The sequence below is a fragment of the Ornithodoros turicata genome, chromosome 4 (genome assembly GCF_037126465.1).
Source record: "Ornithodoros turicata isolate Travis chromosome 4, ASM3712646v1, whole genome shotgun sequence".
NCBI lineage: Eukaryota > Metazoa > Arthropoda > Arachnida > Ixodida > Argasidae > Ornithodoros > Ornithodoros turicata.
Window position 1 is genome coordinate 23485226 of NC_088204.1, and position 26245 is coordinate 23511470.

Consider the following 26245-nt stretch of genomic DNA (forward strand, 5'->3'; position numbering starts at 1 on the left):
GTCCTCTTGGCATGTGTTTTGTAATTCCGTTGCCCTAGCTAAAACTGCAGCATGAGAGCTCTGAGTAAAAACACAAGCACAAATAACAGGAATAATTAAGCACAACTAAATATTACTGGTAATTGTTGGAACCAGGATATTTCTTACTCATTTACCGGCTTTGGTTTTGATGGAACAAGTGAACACGCCACACGAACTAGTCGAACTCGGTACTGTAGGTGTCTGCTACAAGCCAGACTGCCGGTTTGTGCCACTGCATCATTTGTTGCAACACCTGCAAAATAATTGTGCGTTGAACGCGAATGGCATGTGTGCATAAGTGTGTATTAGTGAAACAAGGCATGAGACGTATACTTACCTGCCTCAGAATTGCACTCGCGCGTCTTAATTCGCTTGGAAGTTGTGTACATTCGTGCTGCTGTTGCCTGGGCTGATAGAGTGCAGCTGCGAAAAAGTGGACTTGCATTTGTTGCAATCTGCAGTAACAGATGAACCGAACATGCTACTCGCAGGCGTTACTGAAACGTTCCCTCATCTGCTGAACATCGACGGCGTCCAGCGAGGCGCTTGAACCGAACATTCAGCAAAGCTGCTTCACCGGCTTCGCCACTACCACAAATCCCACAATCCATCCTCAAGCATAGTCCGCTAGCGCATGCGCACGCGAAGCGAGCAGACGACAAGGCGGCGGCAAAGAGTGGCATGTGACGTCTTTTCTGGCGCATGCGCAGCGGAACTGATTTTCCTCTCCCGAAGGCCAAGTGGTATTCGCGTTTTGCGCGACCTGTAGGTGGCGCATCTAACCTCCAACATGGCGGACGTAAGCAGGTTGTCGCCTAGTTTCGATTTTGAGATTTCTGAACTGCAATGTTGATTCTCGATGCGTTGAAGGCGAACGTGTATTAAACGCTGCTCATCTACTTCTGGCAGGCGTAACCGAGTTGTTCAAAGAAGAAGGCTATACTTGTAGCGTATTATTTGCGAAGTTCCGGCGTGTTTCATCAAACACACTTTGTGAAGGTGAATTTCACATTTCCCGGTTGCGAGGCCGAAATAACAAGCAGCGAGTGTCCTCCGCTGCAGGAATTTCAGATACATGCAAGGCACATGGTATCTGTGCTGATGCTCCCTTACAGATAAGATCTTCTAAGTGTGTAGCGCGTGTAGGAATGTAGTTTAGTATTTACAGGGTAATGGTTGCCATACCCGTGTGTCACTGGTGCGCAATATTTTTGGGAAACCTTAACGAAACGTCGCATTCTTTCTGAATTGTTTCCCCATGTGATTTGACGCGCTGATTCAAATGCACAGTTACACGACTGACTTGGTATACGTTTTCGCGCTATCCCCTGCGCTTTCCTGCACATAATGGCTACTCAAGTTTGAAAAAAAAAAGTTCTCTTTTGCCTAGACAAGGTTTTGCTTCCCTTCCTGACGTGATTTGCACAGAAGTTTGCTTCAGAAAAAGAAAAAGAAGAACGTTCATCAGATATGTAGGCAGTACCCCTCCAAGAGTTCTGCCATAAAGACACAACCATTGCTGATGTAACAGGTTTGCTGATTTCGAGTCGCTCACTCCATCTCTTCCGAGGATGCGTCAAAATAGGCGGTATTCCATGTGTGGAAAGAAGAAAACGCGGAAAAACAAACTGGCTGTCCCCCTTGGCGCGCAGAGTCGCATTGCAGCACAGAACAAAACTAGTTTGGTTTAATTTGCTGGTCGTTCTCTGCACTGTTCCCTTCATCCATGATTTCAACAGCAAAATACAGGTGCAGGTCAGCGACCCATGCAAAAAGCAGAAACTTCTCCGCAATAGAACGCGGGGTCGGCCGTGTGTACCTGGATCGGCTAGTCCCGAGTTTCACCGCTGTGCGGCGTCGATTTGGCGAAAAACGCGATATTCGCGTACTCTGTGGTCACATGGTACAACTCGGTCATGTGGCCTACTCGACTTGAGGGTTTGTTTTGGAACGCACCCTCTGTGAACTGGCTTTGGAACCTCCTTTCGTCGGACGGAGAGCGATTGCTCTTAAGAAGGTCATCGCGCGTTATGGTCCGATGCTCCGAAAAGCGTGATATTCTGCTATCTTTCTTCTGATGGGATAGCTCGTGAATATCAATGTCAATTATGATGAATTTGAGTGAATTTGTCACGCTCCTCATATTGGTGGGCTAAAACAAGTGACCTTTACTTGGCAAATTTCCGAGTTCAGATCCCAAATATTTACATAATTAATTTGGGGTACATGACATTCACATCACGAGATGGCAAAAACCTTATAAGAACAAATGCCGTTGACCGTATGATTCTAGGTGGCGTAGATTTTTTTTTTATTATTATAAATCAATGACACGTTTTCTGGGACACCCTGTATAGTCACACAGCATGGGAATAAGAAGGAAAGGAAAGGTAGCAAGAAAATCACAAGCTCGCAACAAGGTCAACCAGGGGCAAGGGTTACAAAAGGCGTCGGTAAGCCGGATGAAGCCACAGAGGCAACACTTACACAGTTTCCTGCATTGCGAATTGCCAAGCCTCTCTCAGAAGCAGGGATCGGAGCCGAAACTTAACCCGAACCGAAAACCACTAAAATCCCGTATTTTTCGCTGAACCAAAACTTAAACAAATCGAAATATATTTTTTCTCGTGTTGAAGCGAACCCGAACTGGACCGAAATAAATTAAAGCGGTTACCGGTTTGCGAAATGGTTCAGGTGCGTTGTGAGATCGGAACTACGATTTGCAATTCGGATTGTGCCGGGTTGCGAAACAAATTCGAAACTGAAACTGAACGAAACACAACTTCAACCCAAGTGCACTCCTTTTTCATTCACAGCATCTTGCTTCGTCATGGCGCCCCCCGTATCATTGTGAGTGACCGCGGCGGATCGTTCTTGGCCACGGAAGAAGCGCAAGAAATGTCTTGCAGTAAGCAAGACATTTTTTGCGCTTCTTCCGTGGGGCACACGCCAATATTGGCGTAGCATCCTGAGACAAATGGCCTCACCGAAAGATTCATTCATACGCTAGCGGATATGCTTGCTTCCTACATATCGGCCTGTCATGACAACTGGGATTCCATTCTCCCGTACGTTACATTTGCGTATAACTTCGCCGTCCAAGCTACCACCGGCTTTAGCCCTTTCCGTCTGGTCTACGACCAGGATCCCCTGAGCACAATCGACACCTTCTTCCCGTACACTGACCACAATCCTACCATCCGCAGAAATTCTGGACGGCGACGTCTTGCGCCATCTTGTGGCCGCCGCGCGAAACTAGTCAAAAATACAATGGGAAAGTAAGAAAAACTGCTGTATCTGCCGTTCTACTTAACATATCAAATTTTTCCCCATGATATAGTATCAGGGAGCCCTTCTGAGCCCATTTGAACAAAAATCATTGTTGGGTACCAAATGGCATTGGTTCCCTAGAGGTTGAGCATTTTGGAGAGACAACTTTATGAGTTAATATCTCGGGCTGGGATGAAGATGTCACATTTTCCCCCGGGATATTGGTTCAAGGTTAAATGGGGAATTCAAATTTATTCTTACCTTTGCGGTAGTCCTACCGCCTGCGGGCTGGGCCAAAAAAGTCTCAAATGACAGATGTACACGAGAAGATATGTTTTGCGAACCGCCTTCAAGGGTTGCTGATGTCGGCTGCTGAGCTTGCGGTATTGGTCGTGGTTTTGTTTTCCTATTTTTTGTGTGTGTTTTGTTTAATCCTATGTTGATGGGCGCATGTATTGACAAATGCCGTAGTTAGTCTCAAGAAATGACTTGCGCTAAGCGACATTGGTGACTGCACCTGCTCCAAGTGAATTAATTAACTGGGAATTGGTTAACTATTTATTTGATGTCACTTTCTGTTCACTAATTATTCACTTTAATCCGGTAAGTGGTACTTATGTGGATAATCAATGAATGAGTTCATAATGAAGCACTTAATTAACCGATCAGGCGATTTCAGAAATTGCATTGGCCCACCAGACAGCGCCGTGTTGCGAAAGCCCCGCTGCACATTGGGATTTAGTTTTCACGAGTCAGAGAGAAGAGAAGAAGAGAAAGTCTTCAGAAGAGAAGAGAGAAGCGCAAACGGTTTTGGTTTTCTGGTAGTTGGGGGGGGGGGGGGTGATGGCGAAAGGGCTCGGCCTTACTCAGGTGGGCAACGTTACGACTTACGCCCTAAGAGAATGTGCGTCCTGGGCCGACTTATGTCTGCAAGCGTCTGAGGAACCCCCCCCCCCCCCCCCCCAGGACGGTTTTCTCTCTCCTTCACCTCCCGCACCTTTGAGCAACAGGCAGACGAACACGAATGTAAACCATTTCCCAGGACGCATTGCGCGATGCGCGTGACTTGTGCGACGGAGGGCCCCCGTGCGGAGCATAAGGGCAATATCTGAAATCGCCTATTAGTCACTTTAATTCGGTAAGTGATACCTACGTAAATAATGAATTAGTTCATAATTAACGAATTAATGGACAAGCCATTTAAATTAGCTAACGTAGTTGTCATTCAATTCATTAATTCAGTCATAGTCATTAATTGACCTATTAATTAGTTAATTAATCAATTGAGTACCCGCTATTCCATCACAATCCTTACAAACTATTTGCTAATTACTGAATGAATAATGACGTTACTTATAATTAAGTGGCTAATTAGGTGCCAATAAATTAAAGATGTAACTTAGTATCAGCGCACAAATATCATGATGAAGGAACGAATAACCGAGAGACACGGGACACGAAGACTCTCGGTTATTCGTTCCTTCATCATCATGCACCAGTTAGTCTGTGCCCTAACTCTTTTATCGATCACAAATATCAGTTTCGCGTAAATCTTGCGTTTTCTTTTGCTCTTGTATAAGCCCCTATATAAGGATTTCATATCTTTTTTATAAATTGACCCGTCTGGCAAGCTCGTCCCGCTTTTGCTCGCTCATGTGGCCAAAAATGCAACCAGCACAAAACGCTTTCTAGCTGTCTCCAGACCAAAAAAGACAGATAAGCGGCGTCGCTATCACCTTTTGTGTTTCCATTTGAGCTGCGCCTTTCGCAGAGCCCGAGCGCTGATAACAGCGACTGGAACAGAATATCGCAATTCATCATACCCCAATTCTTTCTGCAAGCTTAACTTTCAGAAAACAATTCTCCAGGCTGCGAACACGCATCTTGTCAGTTTTGCGTTGGAACTAATGAAGTGTGCAGCGGAGTGCATTGAATAATGTGGTCATACGCACTGAAATAAACGTACGAAATCATTGCGTTTGGTTATGATGAGAGCTCGCTATTAAGCGTTTACACGTCGAAACGTGTAAACGTTTTCTTAAGAAACGCGTTTTGTAACGCGTTTCCCAGGTTAAACGTCTTCTTAAAACACGTTTAAACGTGTTCTGTTAGAACGTTATACGTTCAACAGCATGTATACGTATTTAAACGTTTTCCCAGGATACGTTTAAACATTGCAGAAGCAGTAACCCAGCGCAGGGGATGAAAAATTGGGACGGACGACAAGGCACTAACTAGCAACCACAGTTTACTTAGACGACAAGACACGCAATGACACTAAACACAGGCACGGTTCAAACGAACCCGTCAGAAACCAGTAAAAACTTGATCGGCTGCACCGCTTAATTAACATCGATAAAATTTTTCACTTATCGGTTAGTGTTACAGACGTGGAACTGACACACTTTTTCCTGCTTTCGTAATCTCGCTTAATGGCTAATGATCGCTTCTGAATACATTAAAGCTCCAAATTTCGTTGATCTATGTAACACCGCAGTGTTGTTCCAATTTGTTGTGAAAATAACGACCAGTCCCTGAGCAGAATGTATCACGTTGTATATGGTGGAACATAAAAAGTATGCTTCCGGAACGCAGATCTGTAACACGCATATCTGTAACAAGCAGGGTTGCTGTGAACCACTGTTGGCAACAACAGCAACAAAAGCACCGCGCCGAAAAAAATAACGGCTCCGATCCCTGCTCAGAAGTCGCCTTCGTGAATCTGGTTCGAATGCTATGACTTAGGCTTCCGTCCAGAAAGGTTGGCAGTTATTGCATACCATTAAGCGGCAATAAAGGTTTGAACACTGATTTTTTCTACTCTGACCTAACCTCTGATTTAGGCACTGCGACGTTCGGCCGGTATAGACAAACCCGCAGGCCAATACAATACACTACATTCTACTAAATGTACATTTAATAGACGGTTACATGTACATTTACTAAATGTACTAATTGTACATTTTGTAGACGATTCTACTAAATGTATATTTAGTAGAATCGTCTACTAACACTACATTCTACTACATTCTTAGCTACATTGAAGACAGATGAAGCAAAGTTGGGTTCGAAGTTGAGCCATCTCATGGCCTGAAATAACTACTTCCGGGTAAGCGTATGCGCATGCGCAAGCCACCTGGAGACGACTGTCGTGTTTATTGGGGGAAGATAATCGGTTTCAAGGTTACGCGGACGTTCGAGGTCGACAATTGACAACTCTTTGTACTGGTAATGAGTAAATGCGCTTTCACTCTTCCCGCATCCTTCTTACATTCTTCTCTTGATATTTTCTCAGGCAGCGTGCCCGTCGGAAAGGCGTCCCCATATTTATTGGTCGAAAGATACGACAGAGTGGCTTGGTATGTTCCCAGTTCCCTCTTGTGAAACTATGTTCGCGACCTGTTCCTGGCCTTCTAACCAGGCAGGTAGAAAGACTCACAGGTGCAGGTTATAACCGTAGTTTAATTGAACGCAGACTTCTCGGGCCGTTCATGGATCAGCCTAAATTTGTGTCGCAAAAATGGGATGACTGTATAAGAAATATGTTTTTCTCCCATATTTTTACAACTCATCTCATAATCTGAGATCGCTCTCTCAAACTTATGATGTACGCCTTCTATTCAGAAACCTGTTCCGTCTTGATCGTCTCACCCCAGTTTCCAAACTCCGATTCATTAAGTATAGCGTTAATTACAGATCATCAAACGTTGTTTGTTGTGCTAAGAATATAATTCATTGTACCCCCTGGCCTGTGGGTTTGTCTATACAGTATTAGCCAAACGTCGCAGTGCCCAAGTCAGAGGTTGGGTTAGAGTAGAAAAAATCCCGAATCAAATCTATCTAACGACTTAGAGGTATGCAATTATTGCCAACCTCTCTGAGAATCCTCAGTCATAGCATGGGGACCGTTGTAGAGGAGGTGGTCGCCAGCAGGAGCAGAGGCGCGCGCCACCAGAAACACGTCTTCATCGTCGTCCATGGGCTGCCAAACGAAGCCATTCACGAAGGCGGCTTCTCAGAGAGGCTTTGCAATCTGCAGTGCGGGAAAATGTGTGTTGCCTCGAGGAGGAGGAGGAGGAGTGTCGTTGGGAGGAACCCGAGAGGTCTGCCTGCCTGATTAGGCGGCATGTTTCTCGGGAAGGGAAAGGTGGTGGAGAGGAGGAGAGGAAGGGGTGAAGTGGAAGACCGAGCGGAATCCGCTCGGGGGGAGGATAGCTGCGTCCATGGGCCGACTTCAGGGGAACTGTGCCGGCATACGCCTATTACACATCTGAGGGAAACCCAGGAAAAACCCCAGACGGCACAGCCGGCCCGCGGATTCGAACCGCGGACCTCCCAGTCTCCAAGCGCACGCGTTACCGCTGCTGTGGCTATTCATCCGGCTTATCGACGCCTTTCGTAACCCTTGCTCTCGGCTGACCTCTTTCTGAGTTTTTGACCTTCTTCCTACCGTTCCTTTCCCTCTTGCTGTGTGACTATATGTACATGGTTGTCTTGTGAATAGTAAACTTTTGCTTGTTTGAGTCGTGTGTTCGCGTCGCCCGTTCGTGTGCCCAGAGTCGGGCTTTTACTTATGGAGTCCATTCGCCAGGTAGCCTGCATATACGCCATTTTGTCGGGAACATGGCTGCGGTAGTGGCGGGTGTGACGAGACACGTCGTGCTAATGAACTATACACACAGTAGTTTTTGCAGTTCAAGCAAACAAAGCAAAATCCGTGGGCCCACACGATCCACGCGATCCCACCGTCCTCATGCTGTGCAATGAAACCACACAGGACCCGGTGCGATTTTCCTCCACCGTCTTTTCCAATCGAGTAAACAATTTCAGAGAGCTAGTCGCTGCTCTTATATTGGTGCTTGCAAGATATTATGTCAAGTGTCTTATGTACAGCTCCACCTATGGACAACTACTTGAACTGCCTCAGATGTCTCTTGTGAAAAGAGGCATACTTTTTGAAAAGTGCTATCGGAGAAAATGGCTGCAAGACATGATTGACTCATTCAAGATCACAATGTTGATGATAAGGTTTATAGGATTAGAAGTCCTATGGGAACTCGTGTGGTCGCGTTATTGTTTTCTGCTCCTGCATGTCTGTAATAAGCCTTCACGTTTTGTGGCTGCTTGTATCTCTACAAATATTCTTGCACAGACACGTGGAAACCTTACAACTGTGACAAACGACACGTATGCAATTTGCACAGTGTTGTGTTGTACAGTGGTGAGTGCTTGTAATCCCGGAGCCATTTATCAATCACATGGCCGTTCTACAAAAAACTTTCTCATGTAGAACACCATTCGGAATATTTGCGATAAGCACCAAAAGAAGTAATTGTCAGCAGAGGCATCGGAAGTCCTTCACGGCAAGGGGGCGAGCCCTAACCCAACCCAACCCAGCCCAGCCCAGGCCAACCCAAATCATCCCAACTTAACCTAACTTAACCTAGATGAGAGGGTTCCGGGACATTTGATCGAACGCTGTTTGGTCGAAAGCCGTTTGATCGAACGCAGGACATTTGGTCGAAAACGATTTGATCGAGCGCGGTTTGATCGAAACGGCAGCGGTCGTTTGATCGATTTTTTTAATTGGTTCACTTGGAGTGTCGAAAATGACAAAAAAAGACAAGGAAAAAAAAAAGCTGCAGTACTAAATGCAGTTATCCTAAGGAACATTTAACTTTGTGTAATCTGCTTCCCCGTAAACACTTTCCTCATGCTAACCCTCTTTTTAGTGTCCAAAAAGCAGTACAAGGGCCAGGGTTGTTCACCGTTAACCCATTGGACAACGGAATAGGTTTTCCGCTCTGACACATAGTGAGTAAACATGCTGTACTTGTCAATCCCTCAACCCTTTGTGAAATAATAATAATGTCAAGTATTAAACATTTTGGCAAATGAATTAAAAAATACGTAAATGACATTATTGATTATTTATTCCCGTCGAATGTGAACAAATTTTAACAGTGGAATATTGTTTGTAATCAACTGACCACTGTATAGGAGAAAGAGTAGTTTCCGTTTATTTACTTTTCGCCTATGTGCAAGTGAACCTAAATTTAGTTCTTGCAACAGACATGTAGCCGAAGAAGTCCTTCGAAACTTGGACAAGATTATAGGGCATCTTTGTACTTTCTCTATTTCTTCGGATATCGTGCATGTGTGGTGATTCGAGGCTGCAGATGCATACTCTAAGGTCGAACTATGGTTTTGCATGCTGTTAATTTAATATCTCTCGTTGTACCATGGCGAAATTTCGTTCTTAACACCCACAGACTTCGAGTGGCTTTGACTATCCCGTTTCAGACAGTTCCCTTTAAATATGTCGCCAGCAATAAGAAGGGTACCCAGAACAAGGATAGACTATCGGCTGTTCTCAACCTGGGGCAGCTTTCTTCAATATGTGTCCTACTGATTCGTAAATGACAAACGCCTGCAACTAACCAGTGGTCTCCCCTCTTCGGCTGCAAAAAGCAAAAAAATAAAAAAAAGGAAGAAGTAAAAAAGCAGAGGACACTGATTGCCTGTTCCGTATGCTCGAGTCAAAAGATACAGAAAAAGTGGTGCGGACAACACAGTGCATGTAGCTTTGAAATCCCTTCGAACAAACGTCTTTCGAACAAACGGCGTCGATCAAACGGCTTTCGATCAAACGGCTTTCGACCAAGCGGCGTTCGACCAAACGGCGTTCGACCAAATTGGCGGACACCAGATGAGAGCACTACGGTGCACGTAGTTCTAAATAGATTGAGAAGTGTGGCAAATACAAAAATGGGAGCCATTAACGCGCTCATCCTGTTGTCGGTACGGTTTTTAAACTTATCTACATGAATAGTTGCAATAAAATAGGAAATGATGTTTATATTCATAAGATTCAAAAATTAAATTCAAAATTATACAGACCAGTGCCGTTCTTGTTATGATTTCGTTGTGATCCCCGTGTTTTTTGTTTCCTATCTCTGTGGTTCACTAGGCCTAACACCGACAACAAAACGTGTTATTTTCGGTTAGACATCGATAACGCAGCATCAGTTGAAACTGATTTTCGAGAAACTTATATGAGGATGTACATCTGCAGCGTTAGAGGGAGCGATATGGGAGGGAGAGGAGAGAGGGATGATAACGCGGTCCGCCCCCGGGTGGGCCGTGTCTTGGAATGCGCGGCCCGTAAAACGGTCGTCGGGGCAACATCGCTTGCGGTGTTGTTTCCGGGAAGATTTTTTCTAAAGATAGAGGGAGCCAGTCTGTGTGGCTGGTCTTCCGCTCCGATGCCAATACATATAGCGTAAAATCAGAGTTCTCTGTGAAATTTTTTTTCACGAAATTCCCGCTTCACCGTGTTTGTTTTTGGGCGGCAGTAAGGCGTCATGGCGAGCCCCGTGGTAAAAAGCAAACGAATCACAGTCGCGGAATTGTGATTTACAGGTCGAACCCTTTTTGGGACTCCCCCAAATGGCAAGCCTGGCTCTGTCGTGGAGCTGTTGCGACTTGGGTTGTAAGTCGGCGTTTTAGCGAACCGAGGCATCAACACGGGGAGGAACAACTGTACAAGTTTATTTACAGTGGCATGGTCAGAGCAAGAATTAGAGCGATTGGCAATGGCGCCCAACGGTTATATAGGTTCTGGGCAAGGGAACAACCTTGGCACGGGCTTCAAGCTGGTCTTGGACTTCCCGAAACTAGTCCGGTTCCCACGGGACGCCGACGCTGGTGCCTTTCTTCCAGACCTTGCGTTGCACCATTGTTCTATACATTGGCCAGACTCCTTACAGCCCCTGGATGAGGATTGCGGGCGTTTATCTCGCTGCGCGTTCTTGGCCGGCGATGGATTCCACGAAGGGTTGCCGAAAACGGTGTCCATTCGTGACAGCGACGGCTTAGATGAAGGAATGCCGAAAATGGTGACCGGTCGTAACAGAGCATAGGGTTGCCACCAGTCCGGATTTCACTCGAACAGCTCGTAAATTCAAGACTTGCGTTCGTTATCGTGGTGATGGTGTAATCCATACACAAAATGTTCTGGAATTGCCAAGTAGAAGTAAAAACCTCACGACTTCACGTGGGCTATGTAAAGTTCCGGATTCCGCACGACTGACTTTAGAGGTGGTGTCTTGAAGTCAGCTATCGAGGGTGGTTCGTCGTTTCGAAGTGTTTGGAACCTGATCCCCAGGGCCGGTGCTAGGGGTGTGCGGGGCCTGAGGCAAAGGCACATCGCGGGGCCTATGCAAGCGCGGGACCTAAGGCGGTTGCCTTACTCGCCCCCTCCCCTATCGCCGGCCCTGCTGGTCTCCCAGGGGTGCACTATCCAAATCGCACACGTGTATTTGCTTTCAGGATCTGGCTTTGACGACTTTTGCAGCCCCATCTTCTTTAAGATAGCGTACTCTCAATATCAGTCAGTAGTGGTAACCTCGATGAAAATTGTGAAAAAGGAATACCACTGCTGCAGATGCGCGATATAACAAAGATTGTTTTCTTGTTTTCTGCATCTGTAAAAGTGAAATTTGACTGTGTAGCATAATGTAGAGGAGGTGGTGTTCCTCTACATGAGTCCTGACCGGCGATGATGGAATGTCCCAGCGGGTAGATGGACCTGGCCTCACGCTATGACGGTGCCGGTAGAACTGCCGTGCCAGCGCCGTAGCGCGTGGCAGCAGAGGCACGTCTTCGTCATCACACACGGGCACCACATCATTCCCCCCTCAGACGCGGAGCGGTGTAGAGCTAGCGGTTGAGGTCCGCGTCGATACATGAAGAGGAGGAAGACGGGCGACACGTGGAACAGGGACGGCTGGTCTTGCGTCTTCTGCTGAGTGGGCAGAAGTGGCGGGATGAACGGTGCGGACAAGAGCTGGCCGGGAGTGTTCCAGGGGCGGCGAAAGCGGAGAGCAGAGTAGGCAGGTAGGCAGAACGTAATGCAGGATGGGGCGACAGAACCGCGACCGGTTCGTGAGCGGTGAGCTCGGAGCGTCGCCAAGGAGAGCGCCGGGGAGGACCATCAAGAAAGCATGGGGAGACCGGGAGTAGAACTCGGTGGCCTCCGTGCGGGTCCCCGGTGGAACGTTGGCTCGGTGCCTCTTTATCGCACTTGGATGGGCTGCGAGCATCGTCTATCGAAGCCTGGTGGGAAGGCGAGACGGGCAGGGTCCTTAGACTGCTAGCGTAGCAGATGTGGTGGTGCGGTCGACAGCGGCGTACCGCGACCGGTACAGGAGCTTTGTGCTCGGAAAGGTGTCGCTGGTGGAATCCCGAGGAGTGCCATCACGAAGCGTGCGGCGACGTGACGTGTGCGACCATGGCGACGTGAGGTGGGTAGATGAGTAAGGTGGGTAGGTGGGTGGGGCTGGAGGTAAGGTGGATAGAACCATGGTGCTGCGCGGGCGGGCGTTGCGATGAGCGTCGCCTAGCGGTTCCTCGGCCGAACGATGCACCGTACCTTCGGAGATGGCTTCGGAGTTGTACTTGCAGAAATTTGGGATGGTAACGGGCCGAATTATGCCGAACATGGTGTTCGTTGTTCGGGTCACCTTTGCCTACATCGACGATATTTTGGTTTCCAGCTCGTTTCTTGAAGAGCATCTCGCGCACTTGCATCTCGTTTTCACCCGCCTGGCAGACCACGGTATTGTCATGAACATACAGAAATGCGAGTTCGGGCAATCGTCGCTGGAATTCCTCGGCCACATGGTCTCTAGTGACGGCATCTCACCTCTTCCCGCCAAGGTCGAAGCGATCGTGAAATACCCGGAGCTCCAATCTTTCCGCCAGCTCAGACGTTTCGTCGGGCTCATCAATCTTTATAGACGTTTTATTCCGCACTGCGCCCACATACTATGCCCGCTGGAGGAAGACCCGCGCTGCTCCAGCCACGGTGCGTGTACTCTGACGTGGACCGAACCAGCCCGCCAAGCTTTCCAGGATATCAAGACCAGTCTTTCTAACGCAACACTCCTTCACCACCCTAAGCACAAACAGTCCCAATGGTTGACGCCTCAGGAGTTGCAGTCGGCGCTGTTCTCCAGCAGAAAATCGATGACGTCTGGTGCCCCATAGCGCTTTTCTCGAAGGCCCTCAAACCGGCAGAGGTCAAATACAGCACCTTCGGAAGAGAGCTCCTGGCAGCGTACCTGGCCGTACGTCATTTTGGTTTCTTTCTCGAAGGCAGGAAGTTTACCCTCTTAACCGACCACAAGCCCCTGACTTTTGCCTTTCGATCTGCAAGCACCCGCTACTCCTCGCGGGAAACGCGCCACCTAGCTTTCCTTTCGGAGTTCTGCACCAACATCGTGCATGTGAAGGGCTCAGACAATAGTCCCGCGGACGCACTCAGCCGTATCGACGCAATACCCGACACGACTTGTTCCTCCGAGGATATTGCTCGAGAGCAGCAAGCGGACCTCGCGCTCCAAAGCTTCCGGCAGTCTTCCTCCTCTCTATGCTTTGAAGGTTTCGAAATTCCCGGTTCCTCCCTCCGTATCACGTGCGACACATCCACAGGCCGACAACGACCATGCGTGGCCTTGTCACTCAGGAGAACTGTCTTCGAGTCGTTGCACCGCCTCCCGCACCCAGGAATTCGCGCCTCACAAAAGCCCGTTGCTGAGCGTTTCGTATGGCCCAAAATGCACTCGGACATACGAGCCTGGATTGCACCCTGTCCTGCTTGCCAGACCACCAAAGTCTTCCGCCACAGCACGGCTCCGTAGGACTTTTCGCACCTCCCGACGCACGTTTCGACGTGGTGCACTTGGACATTGTCGGGCCACTGCCACCTTGTCAAGGGTTTCGCTACCTACTGACGGCGGTTGACCGCTTCACGAGATGGCCTGAAGCCACACCAATGCCTGACGCCTCAGCGCGAACGGTCGCTTCCACTTTCCTTTCATCGTGGATCTCTCGGTTTGGTGTCCCATCTAAAATAGTCACCGACAGAAGCCGTCAATTCGAAGCGCACTTTTTCGCCGCCTTCGCGACGCTCTTGGGAACATCTCGCAGCGGTACAACCGCTTACCACCCTGCTTGCAACAGCCTTGTAGAACGGTTACACAGGCAACTCAAGGCAGCCATCATGGCTCACGCAGACCCTACCGACTGGGTTGACATCGTGCTCCTCGGAGTCCGTTCTGCCGTCAAGCAAGACCTCCCGTGCAGCAGTGCTGAGCTTGTATTTGGCACCACGCTTCGGCTCCCGAGCGAATTCTTCCATCCGTCAGCTCAGCCTTCCACAGCCACGCCCGAATACATTGATCGCCTGCGCCATACCGTCGCTCAGATTCGTCCCACGGATACCCGTGTACCCTCCAACCGCCCGCATCACGTTCCCCACGAATTGGCCACGGCGTCTCACGTGTATCTTCGAACGGATGCCACGCGGAAGTCCCTTCACCCTCCATATTCCGGTCTGCACCTCGTCTTGTCCCGTTCACCCAAGCATTTCACCATCTCGGTAAACGGCCGTAAGGACAGAGTCAGCATTGACCGCCTGAAGCCCGCCCACGTCGACAACGAGCGCCTCGCCGCTGCTGTCTTTCCCTTAACGACGCCTTGTCCGCCGAAGACCAAACAGGTTCGCTGGTCGGACGTCTATTCGCCGTCTTTGGAGGGGGGGGGGGGGCTATATGGTCAGCATCGACAATGAGGAAGATAGCGCAGAGCGCGTGACCTATAGCAACTCCGTCGAATAAACTCACTCGGGCTGTTCACTTCATCCCTCTCGGGCTCCTACATCTGCTACATAATCCAGAGAAGTTGCAGGCAAAGCGGTAACCGCAGCTCTGAATTATGTAAGCTCCCGGCTCTTTTCCTGGTTACCGCCCAGTACCGTAAGAGACACGCGGGCCTTGCGGCACTTGCGAAAAGTGGGAGGGGTCGCCCCCCTAGGTTTTGGTCAGGGGGTGGCTGCCCCCTCTGCCCCCATCTTCAGACGCCCATGATTGTCAGTATGTCTGCGTGAATCGAGCATCACTGCGCGTCGCGGTTTTTACAAGGTAGAAGCGCCTTGATTGTCGCTTTCAGTGCGCTCCGTTTAATTCTAGCAGTTTCTTCTTCTTCTTCTTCTTTTCGTTTTTTTTTTTTTTTTTTTTGCATAGCATTTGTTCTCAAGATTACACTGGTACAAAGTCGTTTATCTCGGGGTGTCAAAGTGTGGTTTGTTACGCCTATATAACGTTGTATGTTAACGTACACTGTCCGTTTTAACCAGTCCTATACGGCCCTAATAAGTGGAAATATAAGCATAAATTAGCACTGAACAGCTTATTTCTAAGATAGCGTTAAGTGGTAGCCCGTGCCATATATAGAATAAATGTCTAAAATTTGGTCGTTTCTTAACGCTTATTATTTGTTCTTTTTTTTTCTGGGAATGAACTTACGTAGGACTGAAAGTACTTTGGGGGTACTTATACTTGGCTTAATAAATACTGCAGAATAATACTTTCTACTTTACCTGAAGTACATTTTGGAGTGCTTTCGGTTGAGGTACTTGAAGTATATCCTTCTGTGAGCCTTGCTAGCTCGTTGCAATATAGATCCGGCCCACTACCGTAGCGTTATTGTGGCGTTTAGAGCACTGTGCCTCTGCCTATTTTAGCACGTTCGCAATCCTGTCGAAGTCAATGAATTGGCACTCCTCAAAGCGCTCTTCCGATTTGCTTGCGTATATATTATAGCTTAGGAGCTATTAACTTATGCATATAGCGACCGTATGTGACTTGTCTAAGAGGTCGTGTTTGAATGTATCTGTGTGCATATCGTCTCCGTAAATACCTATAGATGGCGTGGCATGAAAACAGCATGCTGTTTTGAAGGTACTCAAAAAGTACTTCTGGTACAGTTCTCAATATGTTGTACTTCACCTGAAGTATTTAGCGCCTGCAGCGCTTTTTACTATAATTGCATTATTTTGCAATACCTAATAACTTACTTGAAGTACGTTCCCTGATGCTTTGTTCATCACTGGTTTTCAACATACATTCCCAATTACGACCATGATAACTCATGGCGTTATACGTGGCCACTGAACCTTTATTGGCATAGAGTTCTAGCTGTTTCGAAATGTTCAAGTTGGACAGACAAAAACACGTCACGGGTTAGGATGCTTCTACCAAATCATTTTATTAACACACAAAACACACGTGCACGTGTCACGCGTACCAAAAGGCCCCCCTTGTTATTTTTCTTGATCAGCATTCTTCACTCTTCCTTTCCCCGTCACCCCTTCGACAAGCGTGCAGACAAGAGGTTGTTACAAAAAGCAAACACATAAGCTTATAAAGGGAGAAGGCGTGGTAAGGGACCTCTTGGGAGATGTGGCACATGTCCAGAGGGTACGGAATGCACGAGGACTGCACGTATCCCTGGCTACGCCCTCGAATGTCCTTGCCCTTCGTTTTCCTCAGCGGCTACCGGTTTGCTGCGTAAAGGCAAACAGAAACATAGTTAACGTTTTCGAATTTCACGACACTGTTATCAGACATTCCGTTTTCAAACAACCGCACCGCAGCAATACTCGGCTGCCGCTGCGTTGCAGAGTTGCTCGAGCCTTGCAGGTGAGCAGCACTGTTGCGATTTAAGTTCACACTCAATTCCTACAGACACAATGAGAGTTTTTCCTCTGGGCAAGGAAGAGTGTACAGTTTGGAGACACCACGCGACGAACTGTCCCTCCAGTCATATGACAATAGTAGCGGAGCATTCGTAGGTCGGCATGGAACTACAGAAGAAACCACGTGCTCATCAACCTCAAGACAGGGAGTCTGGGAGAGAGACAGTTGACCTACTTGTGTAGCATATTGGGTACCAGGCTCACAGCAGCCCGTTCCCATTCTGTGCGTGGTTATCAAGTAAGGAGGCTGCATTGTCTTGGTGTGTATTTTAAGAAAAAAATCTTCCCAGAAACAGCACCGCAAAGGATATAGCTCCGATGACCGTTTCATAGGTGGCGCAATCCAAGACACGGCACACTCCGGGGCAGACCGCGTTTATCAGGGGCGCTTCCCTAGTATGTGAAGAACCGGCTCCCCTTTGCCCCGCCTCCACCGCTCACGCGGATTTGAAGGCAGACCAGAGCATGTATTGTGCGTGTCTTGTCATCAAGCAGAAGAACTACATATGGAAGTAGTCTCCGTTGGACAGACATTAACTCCACTTTACAATCCTACAAGCTAGACAACAACACTCTCTGTATTTATTGTTATCAAGTAGAACTACCCATCGAGGTAGCCCCTATTACACCGAGTCAATCTTTTAGGAAAAATCTTCCCCGGAACTGCGCCGCAAGGGATGCTGTCTCGACGGGGTGGCAATCATAAGGCCGAAAGTCATATGGCAGAATTATCAGAAGGCCGAAACTCAAAAGGCCGAAAAATTAAAAGACCGAACAGTCATAAGGCCGAAAACCAGGAGGCCGAAAGATCAAAACACCGAACAATCAGAAGTCCGAAAATTCAGAAAACCGAACTGTCAGAAAATCGAATTATCGAAAGGCCGAAAAATAAGGAACCCAAGATACGAAAACTCTTATTCCAACGACTGCGATTAAAAATTAGCTCTACAATTTATGTAGGATAGACTTCTCGCGAATTTAATTAGGGAAGAAAATGGAAAGATATGAACCAGTGTGTTATGGTATGTGTTTGTTGTACACAATGGCAATAAGTTAAAATGAAAAATTATCAGCTATCCGATGACATTTCCCATGCTCATCCCATTTTTAACAACGGCTTCAACCTAGGTCATTCCCAAAACCAGTTCCCCATCATCAGCTCTGACTCAAAACCGCACCTAATTGTTCGGTCTTTCGATAGGTGGGGTGAGTAGCCCAGTGAATGATCTTGGACAAGTGGCAAGTTCTTGAAAAAGAACGGTACAGAAAGTTGCAGGCGAAGCAAAAAAAAGAAAAACAGACCACAGACCTGGTCATAGAGATCCTATGCAAGTTTTTTTCTGTAGATCAAGTGGTCCAGACGATTGCTTGTTCAAATCACGTTCGGGACACAAATGCAAAGTTTGAGTTGGAATATGTATGCAAAAAAGGGGAAGTCTCAAACGTAGAGAAGTACCATCTCCTCTAGAGTTCATTCAGTGGCATTCCATTCACCCACCAGACACGTTCTTTTTGTAGTAAACATGTCGCAGATTATTGTTGCCGTTTCTTATTTCTCTCTCTCTCTGTCCAGTCTGTTTCCGAGCACCAAATGCTATACATTCCAATTGTTTGATTTCTAGTACAAGAGCCACAAAACGTTTTCATAATCGTGTGAAAAGAGCAATTCCATCCACTGGCCATTCACTGGTGTGTTCATCTTCCTTTCCATTTTCAGCCTTCTGATTTTCGGCCCTTTAGCTTTCGTCCTTCTCACAGTTCGGCGTTATGACTTTTCGGTCTGTTGGCTTTCGGCCTTTTGTTCGTTCGGCGTTATGATTTTTCGGCCTTTTAGCTTTCGTCCTTCTCACAGTTCGGCGTTATGATTTTTCGGCCTTTTGGCTGTCGGCCTTCTGATAGTTCGGCGTTACGATTTTCGGTCTTTTGATAGGCTTTCGCCTCGACGGCCGTGTTATTGGCCGCGCTATCAAGTGGCCCTTCTCCAAAATATGAATGACCGGTTCCCGTTTGTCTCCCTCCACCGCGTACGCGCGGAGTTGAAGGGTTGAAAGGATGCTCTATCTTTTATCGACAACTGTAGGATGTGTGTGTGTATTGTCATCAAGCAGGAGAGTTCCCTATGAATGGATGCTACTGTATTATTGGCTCTATGGGATGAGCCACAGAAGATAGCGTACTCATCTTCCTAAACTTATCTGAACCATTTAACCCGCTTGTTAACCCTGTATTGCCTATTTCTTTCCTGAGTCAACAAGGGAGAAGTTCTAAAACATTGCCATATTCCTATCGCACGGGAGTGCGGTGAAGTGAAATGCTACCGTAGGATGGATATTCCATCTAACATGCGAACAGACTATATGTTACGAACAGGTTGTGCACAGGGATGGGCAGTATTTAAATACATTGTAATTAAAATACTATTTAAGATATAAATACATGTATTTATATTTTGTATTTAAATACAGAATTGAAAAATGTATTTATAATTATATTTAAATACCAATTTTCGGGTATTTATTCTTGTAAATACTTTATAAATACTCTTAAATACAGAATATACTGTCTCATATCTTAAAGTTGCCCTGCATTTGACCTTTCGAGAAGAAGGGCGAGTTTGGGGCGCAATTATGCCGGGTTTGCGCTAGCATGCGCATGCGACAAACCATTTTAGATGGCGAGTTTTTCATTGTTGTTGCGGACAACGGTCGTGACTACCCGATTACATTGTTAAACGAAGCATCTTCGTCAAATTTAATACAAGCATTTGTTCATCGGCACCTGTGGAGATGCTGTTCTCCTTTGCGAATCTGATTGTACGGTCGAACAGAAGATGCCTAAAAGAAGCAGTCTTCGAGAAATTTCTAATATTAAAATCGCCATGATAATCTAACAAATAAATGCTATTCTTTCTTGCTGATTTGTCCTTATGATCATAATTATTTCTATAATTCCAGATGACATCTTCCTCACAGTATTTATGGTAGTAGTTACGGTATTTAAATACAGTATTTATATTTTGTATTTAAATACTCATGTTGAAAACTATTTATGAAGAGTATTTAAATACCCCTGTCAACAAAGTATTTTGTATTTATATTTAAATACTCAAAAAATGTATTTATGCCCATCCCTGGTTGTGCAACAGACACCTCCTGTATTGCCACTAGAGTATTCTAGCAAGGAAAGAATAAGAACACCGCTGTGAAGCACTTGGAGGTAGAGCCCTGCGCGGATGAAATTTTTGCACCGGCATCCGACCCGTATCCGCGCACACGTACACCCATCCGCAGCATACACAACAGTTTACATCCGCATCCGATCCGCAAAATCCGCACGTTTCGAAGGACGCGTAAAGACCGCAGGAAGCATGTTGGTATAATTTCGGATGCCTTCATGCTGTCATGGAAGGACACACGACGACAAGCAAAGGTAAACCTTTCAACAAGCGTAATGTGGAGAGACTTCTGGAACGCGTGGAACGCTACCTCGCCGGTTCTCGCGTGGTTCGAGACACCAGAATGCCTCCTCTCCCGTCTTGGCCGTTTATGGTCAAAGGTGAACCCGAGCATGCGCTCGCTGTCGGCGCACAATACAAATAAATTGCTGGTGGAAAAATTACAGCACGCGGTATATCCGCTTCCGATCCGCTGCCTTCGCATCTGCATCCGAAATGCACCCGCGCACACGTATCCGCATCCACAGCATACACAACAGTTTACGTCCGCATCCGATACGCTGAGCAAAACGCACCCCCCGCATCCGATCGCAAAACCGCACGTTTCGAAGGACGCGTAGAGGTCGCCGGAAGCATGTTGGTATAATTTCGGATGCCTCCATGCTGTCACGGAAGCACTCACGAGTCACGACGACAAGCAAAGGACAAGCTTTTCAACAAACACAACTGCTGGAACGCGTGGAAGGCTACATCGCCGGTGCTCGCGCGGTTCGAGACGCCAGAATGCCTCTTCTCCCGTCTTGGTCGTGCATGGTCAAATGTTGAACCCGAGCATGAGTGTCTGATAGTCGTACTGCGTGTTTGCCCTTAAATCGCTCCTCATACCGAACGTAATGGATTTTGGTTTCCGTATTCAAATCAGAAGCCGAACTCACCAGTAAGAGCAGTAGCTCGTGACCACATTCATGCCATCTTGTATGCGCTGATGGCTGGTTATTCAGCATTTGTAGTTAGCGCAGTTAATAGGTATTAGAGTGCGCTGAATGTACGAGTCGCATGGAGTCATGTGTACCGGAAGGTAAAGTTTGGGACAAAAGTTTACGTAACGCGGCACTGGCGTATTTTTTAACCAGAGTGGCCCTCTGCTAGCTATCAGGAAGGGATCGAATAAGAAACTGGTGGGCCGATTATTCTATCTATCCTTCAGGATGTGTCTGTTCAACATGAAAGAACAGATTTTCTGAGGCTGGAACAACATAGAAGGGACAAACACATACAAAGCCTGTTTTTCCCTTCTATGTTGTTCCAGCCTCAGAACATCAGTTCTTTCATGTTCAACACATGCCGCCTGCGTCGATCCCGTGGTATGAATGTGTGTATGAGTGAGCAAAAATGTAAGAGTGAAAGGAGGATGACTGAGAGAGAGTGGCTGGTTTGTCCCATCAGATGACGCACCCTGGAAGTCGCTGAATAGGCGTGTTAGCTTAGCTCAATTGGTAGAGCCCTGGACCGCCAATCCAGAAGATGTGGGTTCGAGTCCTACAGCTGGCTAATCTTTTCAGTGACTTTCCTTTTTCATCGTGTCTGTTCCTTCTTTGAGCTATGGTGTCCCTGCAACGGAGAAATGCGACGTTCCGGTGTTCCGTAAACTTTTGTCCCAAGCTGTACTAACGCTGTACTAGTACTTTGAACACTGGAAGGTACATCATCCCAGCATATTTGCTCACTCTGACTTTAAGGGGTGGTCTTGTACACGTATGGCGATTCCGAAACTCTATCGTAACTGTATTGTCAGGAACCGAAGACATACAGGATGTTTCACCTAGCATGGTACTAATTCCTACAAAAAAGAAAAGAAAGAAAAATAAGAATAAATAAATAAATAACTGATGCGTTCGACGGCATTTACGTTCACGGAATTTTTGTTACGACTTGAGTTGATTTTTATTAGCTTCTTCTTTCTCTCCTTTTGTCTGCGTGACGGGAGGTTTAATTGTAAGAATTGAAATCAGAATTCCGTCACGTCAAGGCAACGTCTTTCTGCTGTTTTCACCGAAATAGACAACTCATGGAAGAAAAAAAAACTATGCCAACCCCATTCAAAGACACGTTCCCTGTTCTTCCGGCAACAGCTCAAAAAAAGTAAAGAAAACGACCTACGGGTCGTTTTGAGACCCGCGAACTGCCGCCCTCCACACTTCGCAGTCATGAAACGCTGTGAGAGGGAGCATTTGGGCTTCCATTTTGACCTTCATAGCAGCGCCCTGAGCGAACAGCAAAGCTTTTTTTTTTTTTTTTTTCATCTGCTCCTTACCATGATGAAGTTGGTCAGGTGGAATCCACCTGACAGGACGAGTGGGTGCTTGGTGTTAGTCGCCGCCCCTGTAGTCTTGGGGTTGGCTACGCACGTCAACTTCTCGCTGTCCAGTCCTATGAGGATACTATTGATGAACATCTTCATCACTATTCGCAGACTCGATGCGTTCTTCGTGGCGCTGTAGATTTGAGTGTCCTTGAACTTGACCGTGAATCTAGGATGTTAGGAAAACAACGAGTAAATGACATTAGGGATTGCTCAATGTCGTGCCGAATTCATCAAGGAGCGATTCCCGCAAAGTATTTTCGCTCAGCATGCCCTGTCACATGGCAATTGAATTTACAGAAACGTCCTGAACAGGTAAAAACAGAAACGAAGGAAGGCGCGCCCCGATCTTGCTACTCGGAAGTCGACACTGGATTTCATTTGCTACTCAGAGGTCGTTTCTTGGACACATGCGCATGCGCTTTGGCTGCTCTAGAGCAGACGGTTGACTTCACTCCCAAAACCACATGATTTATCTCGTTTTGACGTCACACGTTTGGATGGCTTTCTCAGGAGGGGTTCTAGAATGCGCGCTGGTCAAAGCGTCATTCAAGCGCTCTTGCGAACGCTACAGCACGCTCATTTAAGGGCTGTTTCTACTCCGACGACAAGGAGCGTAGCTGCTGTATAGTGTTGACTAGCGACATGCAGCGTGCTCACGCCATAGCACGCTCATTGGCTGTGCACGTATTGTGCCGCTCAAGTACAAATACTCCCGATCCATAAGGAGATCGTGTGCCCAGCATAGGCTAACCGGAGGTGAGCTTACGCTCCAATGGATCCCATCTCATGTCGGCACCAGAGGCAACGAACGAGCGGACCAGCTAGCTTCCTCAGCACACAACAGCTGCAGCCCATCCTTAGCAGTCCCGGCCGACACTGACAGGCTCATGGTCGTCAAACAGCTAGTTGAGGTGCGTCACCCTGGTATACAGGACATCATGCAGAATCACCGACCCTCTCTTCCCACGAAAGATCTTCCCCGTGGTATGCAGATAATGCTCCATCGATTATGCACAGGATCTGCGTTCACGAACTCGCAACTGTGCAAGATCGGCTCCAGGGAGGACTCCAGTTGCGGACACTGTAATCATCCGGAGACAATTGCGCATATCCTGACAGAATGCCGTGCATACCATGCCATGCGGGAAGCCCATCTTCCCCACGCCAGGCCTGGTATACTGACGGACGTCCTCTTCCCCGAAGGTTCTTGTGCGGAACGACTTTCAAAAACTCGCGGCCTCGTGCGCTTTCTCCAAGCAACGGGCCTAGCGGAGAGACCACTCTAGTGCACCTCTCACCTACAGTGTGCTTCCGTCGCATCAGTACCGGTCATCCTGCTTCTACATCACTTTGAAGTCCTCAACTCCCCTTTCTCCCACCTTCTTTTCCTTTTTTTTGGCTATAGTCGTGACGATGCCCACTTGAGTGCGGCCAACAACGGCAAGCTACCTCGACACCCCCCCCACAAATACTCCTAGAGCGAGGGGCGGATCCAGGATTTTTCCGAGGGGGACTTGCTCTGGAAAGCATGGTATTATACTACAAAGGTCAACTAATACTCTATGTAACGACTGAAATTGAGGGGAGTCAGGACATCCCCCCCCCCCCCGCCTACAGCAGCAGGCGGCAGCCATACTCGTTGCGCTCGCTCGGTCCTCGACGTTACGACGGGGTGTAAACAGCCCTTTAAGCCTGGTCCGCACTATTGCGTTTCAATGCGTCCATTTGCGAACCGACGCAAGCGCGCCGCGTAACTGCGTACGTGAACTGGAAACCCGTGCTTCTGTCACACAAGAGACGTTGAGGGACGGACGTATTCAAACCAGGTTGGCTACTGGAAATGGAAACGAAATTCAAGAGTGGTAACATTAACGCAAACCAAATTCGCAGGACGTATCCCTCAGTGTTTTCGCGTTAATATGAAAATTATATATATCCGCACTATTCTTCCAGTCATAATTCATTCATTCATTCATTCATTCATTCATTCATTCATTCATTCATTCATTCATTCATTCGTTTATTTTCCGGACTTTGGTGTTGAGCCCACTGCGCAGCAAGATGGACGCGAAAGTTTTGGATGGCGTGTTATTTTCGCGCCCGAGCAGAGACTTTTCAAACTTAAAGGCAGGGTGTCGAACCGAACCCGAACCGAAATTTTCATGACACTGTCGAACCCGAACCGGAGCAGAACCGGAAAAAATAATAGCGGTAACCGGTTCGCAATGAAATGGTTCGGACGCAAAAGAAGTCAGCGTTAGCGTTCAAGTGCCTCTGAATCCCTGAGCGAGGACACATTGGTCGCCATATCATGGATTTCGCAAATTTTCAGCTAGCAGCCTGCCATCATCCACCGACTGAAACAGGAATGAAGTAAGCCAGTGGTGTAACTCATAGGAAGAATATGTGATTAAGCAAGCACCCAACATTTCCCTTTACACGTGAGTAGTAAAAATTAAACAAGTCAGGAACATGAGAAGTGAAGAAGGAGCATACGCATAACGGTGCGATTAGTGGTGGTTTGAAAAATGTCGTTCTGCGTAACTCTTAGTGTAATTGTATCGTGACACATTGCCTTTGTGTTGTCGATTAACTGGTACACTGCTGTGACCACGGACAGAACAATGCTGGCAGACTTATTTTCGACATTCTTCAGTACAGTGTTAGATCGATTCACACTGCGAAGGCAGTGTCGCGGCTCAGTACCGTCCTCTATGTAAAATGCTGTCCATATTGTTTGCCTTTCTTGGTGGCACTGTGCTTATGCAAAAAGCGATTTAGCGATTTTGGGAACAGACAGTAGCAGGACTACACCGCTTCATCAACGCGGCCACTATTTGCAAGTGCTCATCCAGCTCTCCTTTTTCTCGTTAAAGGAACCACCTCGCCACTAAAAACGTCAATGCAGACAACAGCAGTAAGCTATTATGCATGCATTTCCTGAGAAAGGCAGTTTTATGGGAGATATAAAACGGAAGCGTTGAACCGGTGCCAGTGCGATGCTATAGAAGATCTAGAGCACATTCTTCTTCACTGCGCACACGACTAAACTTCCCGAACCGCACTCTCCGGATCTCTTAATCAGCCGGACTCTCGCCCCCTCTCCTTCGAAATTACCTGGTCCCTCAGCAAATCCAGCCCACCAACGCTGTGCTCTCAAATCTCTTTTGACGTTTTTGAACACCATATGACTTCCATCCTCATTGTGAAGGGGCTCATTATTTTATACCCCACATCACCATCGGCAATGGGTTAGGGTACGCCGTTGGCGATGAAACTCCCCATTCATCATTGCAAGAATAAAGTTGTTTTGCGTTGAATCGGTTCACGAACCGGTTCGCGAACCGATCTTTGGCGTGGCCGAACCGGGACTGAACCGGAACGAAATCCAAGTAATGTGAACCCGAACCGCACCTCTATTTTTTTGCGGTTCGACACCCTGCTTAAAGGCATGTATTTCCGCAACCCATAGAGAGGCATCTACTTGCGGTGTATAACATTTGCGACGAACTTTGCATTAAAGGGACTGTCTCGTACACCTTTGTCCGTTTATGAAGTATACCATTCGATTCGCGTTGCTGAAAACGAAACACTGCAAATTTGCTGGACCAGAATCGTCACGGTTATTAAATAAACGAATTAAGTTGATAGGAACCGCATAGCATATCGGGATCTGTGCTGACAACAACAATATCCGGTACATCTCGTTGCGGTGGAAAGGGTGCAAACTAGACGTGATTGGATGCAGAAATCGTCTGCTCGCGCGCGCTTTTACTCTCGGGAGAGCAGACTACGTACTTTCTGAACTGACATG

The 26245-nt window shown here is 47.3% G+C and overlaps 3 protein-coding genes and 1 non-coding gene across 5 annotated transcripts in view; 3 read left to right on the forward strand and 1 right to left on the reverse strand.

Moving 5' to 3' along the window:
• Positions 1-12792: 12792 nt before the first annotated feature.
• On the forward strand, positions 12793-13341 carry LOC135391418 (uncharacterized). The gene has a single exon (XM_064621674.1). The coding sequence runs from the start codon at positions 12793-12795 to the stop codon at positions 13339-13341; it is 549 nt and encodes a 182-aa protein (XP_064477744.1).
• Positions 13342-13900: 559 nt separating this feature from the next.
• Positions 13901-14926, forward strand: LOC135391420 (uncharacterized). Its single transcript, XM_064621676.1, has one exon. It carries the CDS (start codon positions 13901-13903, stop codon positions 14924-14926), a length of 1026 nt encoding a protein of 341 aa, XP_064477746.1.
• A 1450-nt stretch (positions 14927-16376) lies between these two features.
• LOC135392811 (uncharacterized) overlaps positions 16377-26245 on the reverse strand; it is a 73521-nt gene continuing 63652 nt past the window's right edge. For both annotated transcript variants that reach the window (XM_064623519.1, XM_064623520.1), the window contains exons 6-7: positions 22381-22597; positions 16377-16699 (exon numbers count right to left, since the gene is read on the reverse strand). In XM_064623519.1, coding sequence (XP_064479589.1) covers positions 16682-16699; positions 22381-22597 — 235 coding nt within the window. In that variant the 3' untranslated portion in view covers positions 16377-16681. The remainder of the gene's footprint in view (positions 16700-22380; positions 22598-26245) is intronic.
• Positions 21545-21617, forward strand: Trnag-gcc (transfer RNA glycine (anticodon GCC)). Its single transcript has one exon. It is a non-coding gene; the product is annotated as a tRNA-Gly (tRNA).

Bases quoted from the DNA above. Each gene is read 5' to 3' on its own strand.
- LOC135391418 (XM_064621674.1), top strand. From the start codon at position 12,793: ATGGTGTTCGTTGTTCGGGTCACCTTTGCCTACATCGACGATATTTTG.
- LOC135391420 (XM_064621676.1), top strand. From the start codon at position 13,901: ATGGCCCAAAATGCACTCGGACATACGAGCCTGGATTGCACCCTGTCC.